Source organism: Anastrepha ludens, chromosome 2 (genome assembly GCF_028408465.1).
Source record: "Anastrepha ludens isolate Willacy chromosome 2, idAnaLude1.1, whole genome shotgun sequence".
Lineage (NCBI taxonomy): Eukaryota > Metazoa > Arthropoda > Insecta > Diptera > Tephritidae > Anastrepha > Anastrepha ludens.
Window position 1 is genome coordinate 182,414,048 of NC_071498.1, and position 20,659 is coordinate 182,434,706.

General features: G+C 34.3%; 3 protein-coding genes across 3 annotated transcripts; 2 read left to right on the forward strand and 1 right to left on the reverse strand.

Annotated features, from left to right (window-relative positions):
* The first annotated feature begins 19 nt into the window (after positions 1-19).
* On the forward strand, positions 20-6,973 carry LOC128856010 (cyclin-dependent kinase 20). Its single transcript, XM_054091343.1, has 6 exons — positions 20-1,598; positions 1,668-1,856; positions 3,955-4,194; positions 4,261-4,367; positions 4,429-4,552; positions 6,001-6,973. The coding sequence occupies exons 1-6, from the start codon at positions 1,398-1,400 to the stop codon at positions 6,025-6,027; spliced, it is 888 nt and encodes a 295-aa protein (XP_053947318.1). The 5' UTR covers positions 20-1,397; the 3' UTR covers positions 6,028-6,973.
* A 5,165-nt stretch (positions 6,974-12,138) lies between these two features.
* LOC128860799 (non-structural maintenance of chromosomes element 1 homolog) lies at positions 12,139-13,172 on the forward strand. Its single transcript, XM_054098554.1, has 3 exons — positions 12,139-12,384; positions 12,442-12,917; positions 12,969-13,172. The coding sequence occupies exons 1-3, from the start codon at positions 12,282-12,284 to the stop codon at positions 13,083-13,085; spliced, it is 696 nt and encodes a 231-aa protein (XP_053954529.1). The 5' UTR covers positions 12,139-12,281; the 3' UTR covers positions 13,086-13,172.
* A 3,347-nt stretch (positions 13,173-16,519) lies between these two features.
* On the reverse strand, positions 16,520-19,251 carry LOC128856012 (heterogeneous nuclear ribonucleoprotein 87F-like). The gene is made up of 5 exons (XM_054091344.1): positions 19,010-19,251; positions 18,090-18,626; positions 17,597-18,020; positions 17,420-17,535; positions 16,520-17,192 (listed from the first exon to the last, which is right to left on the reverse strand). The coding sequence occupies exons 1-4, from the start codon at positions 19,055-19,057 to the stop codon at positions 17,429-17,431; spliced, it is 1,116 nt and encodes a 371-aa protein (XP_053947319.1). The 5' UTR covers positions 19,058-19,251; the 3' UTR covers positions 16,520-17,192; positions 17,420-17,428.
* Positions 19,252-20,659: the final 1,408 nt, after the last annotated feature.

Below are 20,659 nucleotides of genomic sequence, written 5' to 3' on the forward strand. Positions count from 1 at the left end.
TTTGACATTTAGAAATTCACTTATTACACAACCTGTTGTATAAAATAATATTTTTGTATTATATACAATTTATTTTGCTATTAACTCAGTCTCTTAGAAGTTCAGAATTTAAAGATTAAAAGGTGGTATTAGGCACTTTCAAGTATAGGGTAATTATATTTTAAAGAGATTTTATAAAAACGAACTGAAAAACACTTCAACATATGTACGTTGTTGTTTTTATATTCAGAAAGCCATAGTTAAACCATAAAATAAAACAATTTTTAAAACGAAGCAAATCCTGGCTCTATCGCCCAATAATATTTCTATCCAACATCAGCAAACTACTGCGTTAATTCTTGCTAGATAGAATTAAATCAGTGCTATTGAACATTGAGTTTTGGAAGACTACCTGTTTGGCTTTCGTCCTCTTCACAATACTATCTCACTTCGCCCATAAATAAATAATTGGTGTGTACACGTCTGTAAGGTGTTTCTCCGAGCTCCTCCCTCCTATTTGTGGTATGCGTCTTGATGTTGCTTCACAAATGGAAGAACCTATAGTTTTAAGCCGACTTCGAACGGCAAATATTTTTTATGAGGAGCTCTTTCATGGCAGAAATATACCCGGATGTTTGCCAAGGGGCGGCAGCTATTAGAAACAACTTTTTCTATCATTGGATGTTTCATGCACTCAGACTCGAACCTACGCACTTCCGGAAAGTATGTAGTCATGCAGCAACCCATCCGGCCACTGTGGCGGGCGTGGTTGGTAATTATAAAGTTATTAATAATCTGTAAAACTTATGTGATTTTGGGCAAATACATAAATAAAAAATATTCGAATGTAATCGACATATGTAAGTATGTAGATATGGACCACAAAGGAATCAATTTACAATGAATGAATCGAAAATCAACGTATCGTACCGTATGTACTCGTGGTACACGTCAAAAATGCATAACAGTAAACCAATCATATAATTGAAAAACAAAAAATTTTAAATTATAAAAAATGAAATAAAATAAAAATTATAAAAATAATAAAAAAAATATAAAAATAATAAAAAATAAGAATTATAAATTATATTATTAAATTTATCTAAAAAAATTCGTTGGGCATATAAAGATCGAAAAAACTATATTTACCACTCAATTCACATTCATTTTGAATTCCTCAACATATACTCGTACATACATAGAAATTGAGTTGATTTTATTGAGGGGTTGAATGGATATGGATTATATATATAAATATGTATATGTTTGTTAAAAGGTGTATAGGCATACATCCACAATATGCCAAGCATATGAAAATTGCTAAAAGGTTGCCGTGGTAGCATTCATAAAAAGTTGTCAACAGCAAAAGGACCCCCGTAAAAAACAGCCGTTGTACATTTCTCAATGTATCTTAAAGAATGGAAGACTATGCACCAAGTCGTTATAAAATGCTGGAAAAGATTGGCGAAGGAGTGCATGGCTATGTTTTCAAAGCAATGGATCTGCAACGGCAAGAACCTGTGGCTATTAAGAAAATAGCGCTGAAGAATAAATTCGGCAACATTTCTCTGAATACTTTGCGAGAAATCAAAACACTGCAGTTATGCCAATCGGAATATGTAAGACTACGAATATTTATATATACATACTTACATACATATATACACATGTATATTTTCAAACTTCAGATAGTATCAATTATTGATATATATCCAGACTTAACCGGGCTGGCCTTGGTACTCGAATACATGCCTGAAACCTTATACGGAAAATTGAGGAACGAAATGAATCCACTAAGTAGACAACAAATACGAAAATTCGCACTAATGATGCTTAAGGGAATCGAATATTTGCACAACATCGGTATAATGCATAGAGTAAGTGAATTTGACCTTTGGCACAAGTCCGCGCTGGCTCTTAGATCGTTAGGGAGTTCACAGGTTGTGCTGTTTGTCGTATCTGTTCTATAATGCTATTGTATTAGGACCTTTGTAAAAGAGTTATTTTTGTTTCACAAGCAAAATTTTTATCTCACAATACAACTCTGAAAGGTGTACTATATTTGCAGGAATAGTGCTGGCTATAAAAATAGTAGTACATGAAATAGTGTGTTCACACCTTTCACTTTAAAAATGTCCTAATACAAATATATATATAGAATGGTCTAAAGTTGTATGTCGCCTCCGCACGACAGATGGTTTTTATTGTGCTTTTTCATGACAGAAAATGAAGCATTGCCATTGACTGTCAAGGGGTGACCGCTATTAAAAAGAAACCTTTTTCATTTCGAATTTCTTACCCACTGTGAATTTCGAAAACGAGCATAACTCTATCAAATGGTAGTCACGCCGAAGCCCACTTGGCTAAGGCGGACGCTTAATACAACTATCCTGATAGCAAAATAGAGCAAATAAGACAAATAGCGCAACTTATTAACTACCTAAGTGTAATATGTATGTTATATGTATATCAAATCTTTGCTTTATTTTAAACTGAAATTAAAGTAATTGCTTGTATAATTATTTTGTCCACCTTCCTTTACTCTTTAGAATACAAGACTTTCGGACTCTTCTGCCGTACTTTGCATTAAAATATAAGTAGATACATTTCGTTGAGCATCGCCTTTCGTATACATAGGTATCGGAAGAATTAGGCCTCCAGGATAAAATTACACTGCAATTGCTTGACGCTGTTGTATTATCTCCATTGGCCTCATTGATATGCTAAAAAGAAAAAGGAACATCATTCATACATATTCATATATCGTATACATACGTTCATATATATAGTATACATACATATATACATACTATATTAATATTGGCGGCCGCCGTAGCCGAATGGCTGATGCGTAACTATCATTCTGAAGTGCACAAGTTCGAGTCTCCGTGCATGAAACACCAAAACGTTGTTTTTTAATGGCAGTCGCCCCTCGGCAGGCAATGCAAACCTTTCTTTATAACTACTTTACTTATTGCTAATTTATTAGAGATCGAATGAACATCACTTTTCGGGGCCCAGGTCGAAGTCCAAATGAAGCAAACTTCAGTCAATTTCATCAATGCTCGACCGAAACCGAATCGAGCCGAATTATTTTTAAGTATACAAAAACTATATAACAATTATTAAAACAATTTAATTGTTTATTAATAAATGAAGGTTCATCTGTTAAAATCACATTAACTTCATATTATACTACAATAAAAAAAAAAAATGAAATAAAATATTTATACATACTCGTACATACAGTTACTCACACCTTATTTCATACAGATACGATGTTTTCGTAAAATGTTCTACATTCCACAACACTTTAAGCTGCGTCGTGAATTCTCTGTGTATCTTTTTTTTTTTTTTTTGCATTACAATAGAATGAGTGGACACTTTTTTGCATTTTATGTTGCGAAATGAAATAAAGCAAATAAATAAGATTCATGCATACTCTTTTTTTTCATTTTCGCAAAAATCGTATCGTATCAAATAAGGTGCGAGTGACGTACTGAAATTGTAAGCAACAAAATCATTTTTTTTAGTACTACTGGAAAGTGGCGCCAAAAGTTCTTTTCTCAAATTTTCGAGATAATGTCCTCTAAGCCAAAAATGGTATCATATACCGGTGTGTAAAAATAACAGTTGCTATTTATGCATCCACAAAATTTAACTTGTTTACCCCTTTTGCGTATACTTATGGCAAGTTGGCATAGGAAACTGTGTGAACTTGGAAATATAGGAACGGGGAACATTTTTGTGAAATAGTTTATGCCTCCAGCTCCTCCTTTTTTGCCTTCTTTCTCCTCATAACATTACCAATATAATACATAGTTTTCTATGCCCATTTACCATATTATTACAATAGAAAAAACCAGAATGTTTCAGTTAGACACTGGGTTTTCCTAAGCAAATTTCAAAAAATGAAAGTATTAAGTAGCTTCAAAAAAATCTGAATTTTCATTCTAATTACATTCTAATTTACAGGATATAAAACCAGCCAATATGCTCATAAGCGAAGACGAAACTCTTAAAATAGCTGATTTCGGTTTGGCGCGTTTGTATTTTCCAAAAGAAGAAAATAAGTTATATTCACCTCAAGTGTCTACGCGGTGGTATAGAGCACCAGAAATACTTTGGGGAAGTCAAAAGTATGGTCCAGCTGTTGACATGTGGGCAGCCGGTTGTGTTTTCGCTGAAATGCTTCGGGGAGTTCCATTGTTTCCTGTAACCAAGCATTATTATAACGGTTAAGCCATACTTACTTTCAGTTAAAAATATATTTGAATTTAGGGTGCAACCGATATCGAACAATTGGCTCTTGTTATAAGGACATTAGGCAACCCAAGGCTCAATGAGTGGCCAGATCTTACTTCATTACCGGATTATAACAAAATACGGTAACTTTGAATATTTATTTTGCAATAAAAAAATACCTTTTAAATGGAATTTATTTTTAAGGTTCCCAAATGCGGTTGGAGTTCATTGGGATAACCTATTTCCTAGTTGCACGCATGCAGTCGAAATCAATTTGGTATCGAACCTAGTTGTCTACAATCCGAAGAATCGCCTAACTGCCACAGAGGTACGTAAATATGATATGCATATGTACAATGCATAAAAAATAATTACTGGTATGAATTACATTGAAAGCTGTACTCATTTGAAACGTCTTGGAAGACCTAAAAAAGTTAAATAGAAATATACCTATAAATATGTACATGTACTGAGTGCTCCATCTATACTTGATACATGAGAACTTTAAAAAAATTTAACACTTGCGCCTCAACTTGCTTCTTCAATAACTTTTTAGAAATATCTGTGCCGTGCAATTTAACTCAATGTGTGTATCGGCGAAATTACCGCAGCCGCCTTCAGTGGCATAGTTGCCAATTTGATGCTTTATGCACAAGATTTGCTGTCTTTTCAAAATTGAAACACCAAAAAAAATGATTTAGAGTCGATTTTTTTTATTTTTGTAGTTTTTATTTATTTAAGTTTTGTATGTTAACACACATAGTATAAAATCCATACAATTTCTAAGCCTCGTGACTACAAAAACAAAATACATTCATAGGCGCAGACGAAATGTCATGATTCGTTAGTCGTGGCGGTACTGAAGAGTCTGATAATATTGTATACTATTGTATATTACAACAAATGCAACTTATCTATTGAGTTACATTTACTCAACGGCGCTACGAACACTAGGGGGCCATTTTCGAGGATGACAAAGGCCATACATTAGTTGCCAATGTTGACTGATATCGGTCCATGATCACCGAATTTTCGCAGTCATTCAACGAGGAAAATGCGGGTTGAAAATCGAGGTTCCAGCTGGATTGTGTAAATGCCATACGGCGTGGCAGTCGATGAATTTACTTAAAAAAAATTCCCCAGTGCCGGACTCTTTCCTGTAGGGTTTATAAAGTGAAAACTGTACACTAATAAACCTTAAACACTCGACTTTATGAGGGTCAATATTCAGGAAAGGAAAATCAACGTCATATCCTCAGAAATGAGGTTTTTCAAAACATGTAAAAAATTCAGAAAAAAGGGCCCAAAGGCATCACTGAAAATGGTGACATCTTCTTGATATTGTTACGGTCACATTACAGTCAACCCAATAAATTGTATTATATCAAGTAAAATTTTAATCGAAGGAAATCGGAAGTGATGCTTTTTTCACTAAATTATTCATAGTTCTCATGCATCAAATATGGACAAAACACCCTGTACATAGGTTCATTGGAATCATGCTGTAAATAGTAATACTTTAGAATTATTAAGAGATTAAGTAGAAAAAGTGGTGTTGTTGTAGCAGCATAAACATTCTCCATACATTTATGTATCTAACACCCTTTTCTTTTTGAAGCAAAACACTTCAAGTACATTATTATATTAAAAAGAAAATATTCAGAAATTTCATGAGTTTAAAACCTTCAGCTATTTTCAGCAGCGGAATTTGTTTTAGCTGTCATTAAATATGTATGTCCTTTATATATATTTACATATAATTTTTTTGGGTTTCAGGCATTAAATCATGACTATTTCCAATGAGCTCAAAGGAGACGGATTCCATGGGCACTGATTAACCAAAAACTTTTAAAATTAGTGTAGCCGAGTGTGGATATTCAATTGTATTCGACATATTACTATACACTGATTCCTTAGCCAATGAAGCTTATTTGTGGACTATTAACAGCAATGCTACCTTTTTACAAAGCGCTAGTTTAGAACTGAACTTGAATCATAAACTTTAAGTGATCATAACAAACTAAGTTAGAGTCAAATAATAATTTAAGTTAAGAACTAAAAATAATTACATAAAAAAGTAAAAAAAATTGTAGACCGCCTTAATTAAAGTATATGTAGGAACATAACTAGTAAACAAAAACTACAAAAAAAAAAATATATATGCACATATTTTGAGAACCCAATGGTACTTTTTATTCAAATAAAAAACAAATGTCAATCAATTCGGCGAACGTCGTATAACTATTATATTAGGGTGGTTCTTATTTGACCTGAAAAATGTTTTTTTTTCATTCTTCTCACGTCTATTCTACGACATAGTAAAGTTAAATAGCTGCACATGCAAAGGTCGGTCTCATCGAAAAACAAAAACGCAAAAAAAGTACATTTGGAAGTATTTTTTTATAATTAGTGCTTCCAAATTTTATACGCGGAACTTCATTTTTATTAGTTTGTTTAATTTAAGTTCAAAAACCTTAACATCACAATATTAGCAAGTCCTTCATTGAATACTTTCAAGCAAGTACGTTTTCTTTCTTTTGTTCGTTTGTTTATTTGACATGATGACGTCAACTGGTTGTCAAAATAGCGAAAAATAGAGTCGAGCTTTTCGGAAGGCGCCACCTTTAGAATTCTGTATACCGTGAATAAGAATCACTTTTTATAAAAACAAAATACATGTAAAAGTTTTTACTAAGATAGCAGCTTCCCAATCCGCCGTGATGTCACTACTGCGAAAAAACAAGCAAAAGGAAGTTAGTTTAGTTGTTTGTGAAGAGGAAGAGTAAACGAAAACATGTGGAAACTGCCAATTATAATTATTTAAATAATTGATACATGTATATGTAAATAATTTCTTACGTTCACTGGATGGATATTTGTACAACTACAGTATTTTTTGCTTTACTTTAGAATTGAGAAACATAACATTGTTTTATATGGAAAAAACGTTATACACACATATAACTCATCGAAACTTAAAAAGAATGATACAAAAGGTATCACAAAAAAATAAAGTAATTAAAAACCAAAAAGTACGGTTTATGAGTGTATTGTATTGCTCGATAAACTTTACAAAGAGCTCCTCGTGGTTTTTGTTGTAGCAGCATAAACATTCCGCATACGTTACGCATATGTACATATGGAGAATAATGCCAGGGTCATCCCGGTTACGTAGAACCGACTGTCGTGAGAATGAATAGAACATCCTTCCGCTTGGGCGGCATTCGGCTGCGCTTCAAGAAAATAACCCTAATCAGTCCAACTCCGGCTACGCCATTCAAAGTATTTTTGCATAGAACTTATATTTTATGAATTGAAGTGAAGCTGAGAAGAAATTATGTATATTATAATTTGCCAAACTGTAGTGAAGTTCCCGAAGGCACTTTGAAGACAAATAATTGCAAACTATCATTTCCGGAATATTGGGAGTTATAAAGGCTAGAATTTAGTATAGTGCCGATCGCTTTGGAAAAAACGGTAAAAAGGGGGTGATAGAGGGGTGTATCCTCATCTTAAAACTGAAAACAGAACCTGCCGGAGGCTTATAGTTTTTAAGTAATTTAATGTTAAAGTTCTATAATTTAGCGAAAAGTTGGTGTTGCCATACACCTGAAATGAAAGCGAAGTTCGCACGCAGGGATGTTCAGTGGAAGGTTCATTGTAAAACTGCAGTATTTTTTGCTGTAATTTAAAGTTGAGAAATGAATTTGAAAATAAAAACATACAACTCATTTAAACTTAAAAACAATGATATTAAGCGTATCACAAAAAATAATAAAGTAATTAAAATTAAATTAAATTAATTAACACAGTATTTTTGCGTGGAACTCTTTATCGCGTATACATACGCAGGTTCCTTTGAATTTTACAGGAGCGTCGACTAGGAGGGTTTTTGTAAATTTGTTACCCTCATCAGTCCAACTCCGGCTACGCAATCCACAGTATTTTTGCGTAGAACTCCTTTTCGCGTGGGCGGCCTTCGGCCGCGCTTCAAAAAAATAACCCTCATCAGTCCAACTCCGGCTACGCAATCCACAGTATTTTTGCGTAGAACTCCTTTTCGCGTGGGCGGCCTTCGGCCGCGCTTCAAAAAAATAACCCTCATCAGTCCAACTCCGGCTACGCAATCCACAGTATTTTTGCGTAGAACTCCTTTTCGCGTGGGCGGCCTTCGGCCGCTCTTCAAAAAAATAACCCTCATCAGTCCAACTCCGGCTACGCAATCCACAGTATTTTTGCGTAGAACTCCTTTTCGCGTGGGCGGCCTTCGGCCGCTCTTCAAAAAAATAACCCTCATCAGTCCAACTCCGGCTACGCAATCCACAGTATTTTTGCGTAGAACTCCTTTTTGCGTGGGCGGCCTTCGGCCGCGCTTCAAAAAAATAACCCTCATCAGTCCAACTCCGGCTACGCAATCCACAGTATTTTTGCGTAAAACTCCTTTCCGTGTTAAAACCATTGAACCCAAAATTAAAACGTCATATGCGTGTATGTAGTAAGCAGGCACAATAACCCCCATTCCCATCATTAACACTAAACTCAAGTACTTAATTTTTGTTTTCATTTGCAGGCATCCGGCAACACCATACTGTTGTAATTCCAATCTTCTTCTTGTTCGCGCTTAAAATTGGAATGTGATTGCATAGGCAAATGAATTTGCATTTAATTTTAATAGATATAATTAGAATATTAGCATAAAAATCGGTACAAACACGCGTGTGAGTGTATATTTGGTGATTTATAGTGAAATGTTAAAAAATATAGAGTGTAATGTGGCAAATTATACTGATGTTCCCAAGGGCATTTTGAATGTAAATAATTAAAAAATTATTATTTCCCGATTAATTTAAAGTTATAAAGAGTGTTCCTTAACACCTCACTAACATCTCCACCAAGTTTCATTAAAAAAAACATTATAGTTTGCCAGAAATTCCAAGATCGGCACTGTTCTAAACTCCAGCCGTTATAAAGGTTGTTCAGGAACTACCCAACATCTCCACCAAGTTTCATTAAATAAATCATTATATTTGCCCAAAAATTACCCATGTGACATTATACTTAACCCCAACCAATAAGAGTAATAAATGTATGCCTATTTCCGAAATTTACAAAAATTCATTTTTCTAACTGAGTTTTTTAATAAATTAGTATACAGAAATGTTTTATCATTTGAATTTAAATTAATGTTTGGACTATTGACTTCAAGTGTGTGTTAAAATTTTTGAATCGTTTCACACATTTGGACACAGTAACCCAAAGCCCTTGGTAATTAACTAAAAGTAGGTTCACATATGCAGTAATTAGCAATAAATCCACAAAAATTAATCTACCCCTTCACATATGGCAGATTACCTGCAAAATTAACAATCAGCTGTCAATACGGATGTGAAAGGTTTAATATTTCGGTGTTTTTGTATTTTTTAATTATTATTAACGATATGAAGAAAAGACAAAGACAAGAAATAGCTTATTTATATTAATTGCGCAATTGACTGTTAATAATAAACAGTTGGAGGAAATCAGTAAGCGACGTTTACCGAGGTTGAAAACAATTATGGCCACAATACGCATGGGAAATTGTATTCTAACATTTTATAATAAATAATAAGCGGACAAAACGTTTATGAACACACGCTTTTTTCTGTAAAATTAATCCATAATTAATAATTTTAAAAAAAATTTTATTATAATTATGTTTCCAGACTTATTTTCTTTGCTGGCGTCCATTTAATTTATAATACGTTCACATGTAAGTAGATGATCTACTTTTTCGTGCTTAACTCCCAATCCGTAATTAAAAAACGAGATTTCCCATACAAAATTTCTCTCCCAAAATCTGAGATAAAATAATCCAAGATAATAACCATACCAAGGCGAATTTATTACAGGTGACAGCAAACACATATAAGTAAAACCCTACATGTATTTGTTGTTGCGTTTGGTGCAAGCATCATGTCAAAATCAGCAAGCAAATGTAAACATACGAATGTAAACATACCAATACATACAAACAAAGCATATCATTTTGACGTAAGCCATACCTACGGCGAAAAATTCAGCTGGGTGAATGCTGTCACCTTATTAAATCCACCTTGAACCATACTTTTTGACACACAACCCTGTGTTTTCTGTGTAATAGATCATTATTTTTACGCGTATACACGAAAAAACGTCAAAGTAAAAACTAAATAATACCTTCGGCACACGCTCATGCATGCATGTCCCGCAGCTTATATGTGTGCGTGTCAGATGACACACGTACTTGCTTTGTGTCACACATACTTGTTGTCGGCTTTTGAGTGATGAAAATCAAAAATGTTAGTTTTTTTCGCTTTACATGACCGTGTCGCAGTCTGCATGACATGCAGTAGTGTTTTAGTTTGTGCTGACATTCGAGATGAATAAGTGTGCGGAAGAAATTCAAGTGAAACTGCTACAGTTACAAGCAGCAGCAAATCATCTTCCGAAGGCGACATATTTACATGCGCACGCTACGAACACTCAATTCAAATGGCGCATGACATTTTTTGCATGAACGTTTGCGGGCAAGTGTCATGCACCCGACACGCACACACATAAGCTGCTGGACATGTATGCATGAGCGTGCGCGGAAGCTATAAAATGGATGCCGCAAAGAAAACAGGTGTGTAGACATAATTCTAATAAAATGTTTATTAGGTATTATAAACTATGTATTCATACAACAGAAAAAGAGCAAGTGTCTTCTTATCACTTATTATAAAAAGTAATATAGAATTTCGAATGAGTATTGCTACCATAATTTTTTGAAACCTCAGTATACGTCGCTTACTGATTTCCTCCAACTGTTTATTATTAGCAGTCAAAATAATTTCTATGTTGAAAAACAGGAAGATTATTTTTGTGGATTTATTGGAAACTAATGTATATAGTATGTGAATATACTTTTAGGGGAAAACTTTAGTATAATGTATATCGCTTTGAAAAAAACGGTTAAAAGGGGGTGATAGAGGGGTGTATCCCCATCTTAAAACTGAAAACAGAACCTGCCGGAGGCTTATAGTTTTTAAGTAATTTAATGTTAAAGTTCTCTAATTTAGCGAAAAGTTGGTGTTGCCATACACCTGAAATGAAAACGAAGTTCGCACGCAGGGATGTTCGGTGGACGGTTCATTGAAAAACTGCAGTATTTTTTTGCTGTAATTTAAAGTTGAGAAATATTTTTGAAAATAAAAACATACAACGCATTTAAACTTAAAAACAATGATATTAAGCGTATCACAAAAAATAATAAAGGAAAGCTGATGGCCTAGTCGCTAATGCTTTTTAATTCATTGTGATTGTAATTCATTACTTTTCCAATTTTCAAATAAAAAAATAATAAAGAAATTAAAATTAAATTAAATTAATTAACTCAGTATTTTTGCGTAGAACTGGAAAGTGATTGCATGGGCAAATGAATTTGCCCTTAATTTTAATAGAAATAACTAGAATATTAGCATAAAAATCAGTAAAAACACGCGTGTGAGTGTATATTTGGTGAATTTTAGTGAAATGTTAAAAAATATAGTGTAATGTGGCAAATTATAGTGAAGTTCCCGAGGGCATTTTGAATGCAAATAATTAAAAAATTATTATTTCCCGAATAATTTAAAGTTATAAAGAGTGTTCCTTAACACCTCACTAACATCTCCACCAAGTTTCATTAAAAAAAACATTATAGTTTGCCAAAAATTCCCAAATATACATTGTTCTAAATTCCAGCCACTTGTCTTTCTTCTGTTTGTTTTGTTTGCAGCTCTGTGGTCATTTGTTGCCAAAATCGCGAAAAAAATGTACCAATCGTCGGAAACTGTTGTTTTCTGTATTCTGTACACCGCGAGTTTTACCTAATATTTTAGTATTTATACTTAGCGATGTGGCAACTTCATATTTATTGTTATTTTTGGGATTGTTTATACCGCTTAATAATCATTTACCCCACCCTCGGCGTATTTCTGAATTGTACAATTTTATTCAGTCATCCAGAAATATATTTGTAACGGAGAATAGTTATAAGGAAGTAAATATTGTTCGGAATGCGGAGTGAAGTGAAAACAGCCTTCCTGCAAACGTGCATTAACCATGGATGCTTAAGCACGGAGCAAATTGGCAATGTCCTAACGCCAATTGGTCAAGCATGTTAGTACACAATTTTAAGCCCACTTTTCGTATGCAATTTACACTGTGTTGTTATAGATGGCGCCGACAATGTACTCCAAGATCTTAAAAAATTAGTAATGGAAATAAATGACGACTTAAAAGAATTGAATCAAGAGTTAAATTTTGTAAATCATCCCTTACTGGGTGAGGAGTTTTTGGTTTTTGGTCTTACATTCGAAACGTCGGCCAGCAAGTTCCAGCGCCATTATAGTGAAGCAGATCAGATGTATTTTGCCAAATTAGTCGAAGCAATAGCTCCCCAAGGAGATTACGGAATATCGTGGGTAGAAATTTACAATCTCCCGAATCTTACGCCAACTGCGAAGAAGCAATTGTCAAAGACCCGCATCCAAAATCTAATAAAAAAATGGACTGATCAGGGATACTTTTTGAAAATCGATGATAAAATATATTTTGGTCCACGTATGTTAGTGGAATATGCAAGCCATCTAAAAACACATTACTCAGAATATGTCAAAGACTGTCCACTTTGCAAAAAGATTGTTTTATGGGTAAGAAATGTAAATATATTTATAAACGAAAACTAATTTAATTATATGCAGGATATAAAATGTTCGATGTGTGACGTAAAAATTCACAAGGAGTGTATAAAGACATTTCTAAAGCGAAACTCAAATTGTCCCTCTTGCAGTCGAGTTTGGAGCACACCGTTGATTTAGGAAACTGAGTATCTATTTATTAGTTGCGTTTTTTATAAAGTTGTGTGAAATTTACTTATCCCTGTTAATAAATGTTTAAAACAAAAACTGTTTACCGTTTTAGAATCTTCGACGCAATCGCGCCAGTTCTCTATAAATTCCACTGAAAAATTCCGCATTTACATTAAATCGGTGAACATTGACTTAATTGAGAAAGTTCAGTCCTGACCCATTTCTCATTTTTAGTAGGAACAATACCCAGCTACGAAATACAGTTCAAAAGACTTGTGGCTTCCACCAAAAGCCAAGTCCCGGGTTTGAGATTATTGTTAATTGTTTGTACTGTGTGTTGGAAATTGTACATAAACTGTAAGTTCGAATTGGTGCATAAAATTTTAGTTATGGTGATTTCGTGTTTTTGTTTTGCAATAATAGATAGTGAGTAGACGGCATCTAACTAAAAAAAAAGAGTATACGAGAAAATAAATTGCTTTATGTTAATGTAGGTATTTTCTTTCCGCAAAGCGCCAGCAAGTGACTATAGACTTCAAAATGACGGGAAACAGCTATAAAGCTCCGTTGAAATCATCTTTTCCACCGAAATTCGTGAAACATTTGAACCTATTAATTGGATCTCTCAACAGGATAATGCACCTGTACACACTTCAAGTGTGGCTAAAACCTGGATTGCGTCCTAAAATGTTCAATCTTTAGCATAGCCATCATATCTCCCAGATCTGAACATTATTAAAAATCTATAGAGCTTGCTCGTAAGGTCTATGAGAATGGGCAACAATTCAAAGACAAAAATGCTTTAATTCGAATCACTAAATAGGCCTAGTCTGAAATTGCATAAGGCTATCTGGAGAATTTGTACAAATCTATTCATCAACGTGTTTACAAAGTAATTTATAAACAAGGTGACAGCCGAACTATTAAGCTTTAAATTATAAATGTAAAAACAAAATCCTGTATTTATAATTTTTTCTTATTTGGTTAGTGCCTCTATTCAAGTGAACAAATAAATCAAGCAGAGTATCACATCTGGTGAAATTTTACTGCTGGTAAGTACAGTTGGATGGAATAATATAATATTCTGATACATCTTTATTTTCGAGCAAAGCACTGTTTTCACTTGAATTATCAGATAACCACGGATTACTAGATCAAATTGTTTCTTTAATAACCATTTTCTCCCATAAAAATGTGTGCCTCTAATCAAGTGAACCGGTCCGTATTTGAGAAGTACTGGCACCCCCATATACATATAAAATATCTCTGGATTTTTATTTGCTGTACTCTGTCTACATCAACGTAAAGCTCATTTTTCCACCGCCTGCGATATTCGTACAACGAACAAAGGTCCAAAAACCTTTCTCTGAAACACTCCAAGGGATGCCCCCTCGGATATTGTCATCGTCGAAGTTTCTGCATCATCTTTCTAATACATTAGTTTGCTCAAAATTGGCAAGCAGAATCGAAAAAGTGCAAAAAATAGCATTCGTGTTATTATTCAACCTCTTAACACTTTAACGACCGGGCACGCCAATTGGTGTCCTAACCAAAACTAACGTTATCGACCGGGGACGCCAATTGGCGTCATATATGAAATAATCATATTTGACTAAAACGAGCTAAAAACTATAAAAATATCCCCCGGTAACAGGTTCATAGCAAAAATCCCCGGTCGATAAAGTGTTAATTTGTATGAGCACCTTCCATCTTATAGTACACGTAAGTTTATTAGTCTCACGGCACTGGAAGAACTAACCAGTCTTCACCGTTTTCCTTTGATCCAATCTCTGGTGGCACTGATTGTCCTAATCTTCTTGACCAGACAGTTTTCTATGCTCCTCACAAATCTTTGCGTTTCCATTCTTTTATATGTTAATGCTCCAAAGTGGACTGTTTCTCCTTCACTCCAATCTTTGAAATCTCTAATGAGTTCAATGTTTCAAAGATTAAAGACTTAGTTCTCTTCGCAAAAAGGTTCGTTCAAATTCTTTTTTTATTAGATTGAGCAATAAATTAATTTAATTTTAATTCTATACCCTATTTTGTCTAGTCTATGAGATGTGATTCAGACAGAACATTGAAACATTGGACTCTTAATTTAATTTGAAAAATGGTTGTTAAAGCCATAGTGTAATTAAATAAGATGAAATGAAAAAATATGAAAAATTCCCTCGGAATTACAGAATCTGCGCGTATATCCCCAATCTCAACCCTTAAATAAGCCGAAAATTCATCAAGTTAATCCCTTTTGTCATAAATTTGATCGTCAGCACCTTCCGCCTCTTGATAGCTATATCAGGTCATTCACAGACCAGACAGCAATTTACAGCAGATACAAATTATGGCATTCGAATACACAATATTCTTAAATCACAAGCCTTCTGGAGGCATTGTTAGAGCTGCAATTTTTACTATACCATTTTGTAATTTTTGACCAGCAGCCAGGCAGCCCAGAGATTACTTAATTTTTCTAATCAAAAAAAGCATAGCACCGTCAGGTCGATGACATGCATAATCTATTGGAACTCTAATAGAAAATTGAGCATAGTCGATCCAGCACCAAGCAGAGCATCTTAAAAGAAAACTTCTAATATTTTGCTAATTGCAGCTTATGTAAATATGTCGTAAAACAAAACACAAATTCGACTTTTTTTTAATTCTTTATTCATAAAATACATGAGAGTTAATGGGCTTGTTCGAGGTACGGAATAAAACGGTAGTATTGCAGCACTGTTGCAAATGCTAAACGGATACTTTTCTCATACACTGAGTTTTCTTTAAATATTTTCCTTGATAATATATTTATAATAAATTTTTATGATGCCGATTTATTTAATAGAATGCGCGCAACAATAACAGAATTTCTGACTGTTAGAACGCTATACCTTTGGCAAAGTTAGTTGCCAGAATTGTTCATCGGCCGTGATACTTAAAAGAAATAAAAAAAAAAAAAATCGTGCAACACAGCGGTTATAACTGCAGCTCGACCAAGCCCACAATGTTTAAATCTACTACCTACCTTTGGTGTAAATGCAAACCCCTTATATAGTACTCGATACGTAGAATGCATTGCGGTATCCTCCATAAATGCCAGACTCCGGAAGTGTCACAGTAACCGCAATTTTTTGATAATCCTGTAGCAACATGCGCACACTGCACATCAAATCTTGTAAAAAATACGGATATAATGATTAGTAACTCTTGAAAGCGTTTATCTAAGGATACTTGTTGCAAATTTAATGTGGTGCTTTAACTCAAACTAGGTTTTAAAAGCCCTTTGCTTATTGCTGTGGTTCATTTGTAAGACTGGGTAGTATGGCTTGCTGTCACTGCGCTACCTTAGATTCGTTGTTATTTTGCTGTTCATGATGTTCAATCGAAGGAATAGTTGTATCGATAATTTCTTATTTTTGTAATACCAATTTAAAATGCTTGGAAAATCTGTTATAATGCGATACAATTTTTTGAAAAGAAGTCTTCCTTATTTTTTTCAGGCTTACATAAATTTATTACACTGCTTCCACAAGCGTTTTGTTTATAATTTAAAACTATTACTAGATTTATAGGGGTAACTCATTTTGTTTATGTCAAGTAGATCTAGTTATTCATGATGTTCATTTTTATCTAAATTGGCTCAAAGTTATTTTGTATTATATTTAATACTTTTAATTATTAAATGCTTTTATGAAAACTTATAAATGTCTCTTACAAGTAAAATAATTAGACAGTTGAAAGTTAAGACAGGTATTTAAATACACAGATTACGAAGATAATCAAATGTACGAAATATGCGTACTTTTTCGTTTATGGGATATTCTATAGCCATGTGTGCTATATATGCATTCGATAACATTAAAAATAAATACGTTCACTACAAGGTTCGGCTTTTCTGTTTCCTTTGTACTCGTGTGAATATGAATTAAAATTATTAATTTATCTGTATAAACTTCCTTTTTTGCCTACACAAATGTAGATAATAGTTTAGCGGTTGAACTGCAGTTGTCTGCAATATTTGTTTATTTCATCTGATTTCATTTCTCTTCCTGCCTGCCTGCCTGTGCCTAGACTGCCTGTCTGTCTCTGATTGAAATTGTATTGTACTATGTACTTTACCTATTTTTAAAAAGAAAAATTATTGTAATTAAATTAGTTTAGTATATACTTATAACTATATTTAGGTAGCAATAGATTGCCGCTATTATTCGAAAACCAAAAACAATTGCATAAAAATTGCTACTGGTGAAATAAACATTAAGAAACTTCAAATAAAGTAATACAACCGATGCTATTATGTACGATAGTAACTATAACTAAACATAATGAATGGGAAAACTTCATACCTCGCAAGTTTAATATCTTCGGTTTCCTCCTCCCATATTGCCACCACTGGGGCCTCCACCGCTGTTATAATTATTACCGCCAAAACCGCCACTTTGGCCACCGCCGGGATTACCTCCTTTAATTTATTTTATTTTAGTCAAAATTATTTAATTAAGTTGTACGATGCCACTTTTTACCTTTGTTGTATTGATTATAGGGAGCTGAGCGGTTATTCCCAAAGTTGTTACCCCTTTGTGGACCACCTCCGTAACTTTGTTGGTAATCACTACCAAAATTACCCCCACCGTTGTTTCCATTCCATCCATTATTGGCGCTATTGCCAGGACCACCAAATCCGCCACCATTATTCCAACCTCCTTCGTTACCAGCCTGGTTATTCCAAGGAGTTGGCTGACTATTCCAGCTACCAGGTCCGCCAGGGCCACCTTGGTTTCCTCCAAAGTTACCACTGTTTCCAAAACTATTTCCGCCCCAATTTCCACCGTTCTGTCTGTTATTTCCACCCCATCCTTGATTATTACGTTCTCCACCACGACCGCCGCCTCGGCCACCCTGACCACGTCCACCGCCTCCACCACCACCTCCTTGGCGTTCCATATCCTACATTAAAATTCATTATCAAATATATATATTTAGGATTTTTTTTCATATAGTTATTTAAAAACTTGCCTGTTTGGCGATAGCTTTCTTTACATCGAGGACTTTATTTTTTATGGTATGATTCTTTTGCAAAATAATTTTGTCCACGGGATCATAGTCATCAAATTCTATAAATGCGAATCCACGTTTCTTTCCAGTTTCCTTGTCTGCAACAATATTTATTCCGACAATGTTACCGTATGACTTGAAGTATTCTCGCAAACACTCTTCATCATGGTCGTCGCGAAGACCACCAACAAACAATTTCTTAACAGTTGCGCCTGCATTTGGACTATCAATGTCTTGGCGTGGTACGGCACGCTTCGGTTCCACTGTACGTCCATCAATTTTATGAGGACGAGCGTTTTGGGCATTGTCAATCATGTAAGACTGAGAATAAGTAATGAAGCCGAAACCCCGCGAACGTTTTGTTTTGGGATCCTTCATTACAACCACGTCCACGATATTGCCCCATTTTTCAAAATGGGCTTTCAAGCCATCGTCAGTGGTGCGGTAATCTAAACCACCAATGAAAAGCTTTCTTAATTGTTCAGGTTCAGTGATAGGCTGTAAATTTACAAAGAAAAAAAGTCCATGTTTAAGTAAAGCGTGTAAATTAAACAAAATGTTCTTTTAATTTTATGAATACACTTAAAATAAAATGGATAGCGTATTTAGCACGTTATTGAAATTCCTTATTAAACCAAACCAATTAAATTTAGTTTTAAAACAAAAATTATTACTAAAAGAAACCACGAAGCCGTTATGATAGCGTATAGCGTCCGCCATTTTGTTTGCCCATGTGATGCTTATAAATGACGCGGCATTTTGAAACCTCCCGTGAGAATGTCAAACTTTATTTTAATAATTTTTTTTAAAAATCAATAGTTAATAAACCTAATGCTATATTAAATACATAAAATGAAATATAAAATTAGAAACTAAGTTACCTCGTCGTTGTAATTGCCGTTCGAGTTTCCATTCTCCACATCAGCCATTTCTCTCAAAATTTCTTTGCTTACCGGGTACTTGGAAATAAATCTTCTGAAACTGTTTTTAAAATTGCAATCGCAACTACTAACTATATAATTTAATACTATAAGCACAATATTTTAATCACACTTGATGCGTACCCAATCGATACTGTGGTAGTAGTTTGCGAAAATGGCGACGCAATCAAGATAGAAGGAAACACGACCTCGCCGGTACTGTTGGAAATATTTCGAAAGCAATATCGCCTGCGTTGCCACCTTCCCTTTTTTAAATGCTTTTTAAGGTATCCCTTAGACGGAAAGACTTACTCATGAATTAGTTAATCGAATATCAGAGTTGGTTGCAAGTCGTACGAGTGAACAAATCGATACAAAGAACTTAAGAACGTAAATGTTAAAAAGTGGAATACAGTAGATTCTGTTTTTAGGCGGTTTTGAAATAGTGCGGCTTTTAAAAAAATAAAAAAATGCATGACCTATCGGGAGTTGTATAAACAAGATTCTAAACCAGCTAAGCTAAAACTCATCACAGATTACATCACAAATGCTAACCCTACAAGTATGGAACCGCCTGCAAACCATCTAGATCAGACGTGTACGTTTCCTCAAGTGACGAAAATGATTTTACGCCAAATCCTAAACGAACGCGCAACATGCGGATATTGTCTGATTCTATTTCTGACGATGTAAGTTTATTTTTCGATTCTGACGTTTCTTAAAAAAAGATATAATTTTCAAAAATAAAATTTTTCGTTTATGCGATTTTATTTAATTATTTCAGATTCATGCGGTCTATGGAACGTATCTATAGTAATAATATGGGACTAGTACCCTTTTTTATGCGATTTTATTACATTATTTCAGATTTATGCGGTTCTTAGCACTTGAAACGTATCTATAGTTTTACTATAGAACTGGTAGCTTTTTTTATGCTGTTTTTTTTACGCTGTTTCTTGCGGAACTTACAATCAAATGAATCCGACCGGGTGATGTTTTTGTAGAAAAACCTTTTCTATCATTTGGTATTTCATGCTCGGAGATTGGAACCTGTGCACTTCCGAATAGTTGTTACGCACCAATCCATTCGTAGTTAATTGTATTCTTTTTAAAATGGAATTCAAAAATTCGATTTTTACATTCTCTAACAGCATACCATAATTACTTTGATTATCTTATTGAATTTAATTTTTTTATTTCTTGCCTGTACAGCCGTCAAGGCTCTTGGGATGGTGCAATCTTGCATTCTATCATTATTGATTGCTTGTGACAATGAACGCTGTGTCAGCGAAAGCTGTAAGTTGGAAAATGTGCAAATTATGCATAATTAAGTTACCAAAATTTATATAAAAAATAATAACCGCGTTTAATAAAGCTATACTTCTTCTTTTTCTTAATTGTCGCGATAACCGCTTATGTGATTTTGGCCGAATTTAACAAAGAGCGCCAGTCGTTTCTTTCTCATGCTAACCGGCGCCAGGTGGATACACCAAGTGAAGTCAAGTCCTTCTCCACCTGATCTTCCCAACGCAGAGGAGGCCTTCCTCTTCCTCTGCTACCACCAGCTGGTACCGCATCGAATACTTTCAAAGCTGGAGCGTTTGTATCTAT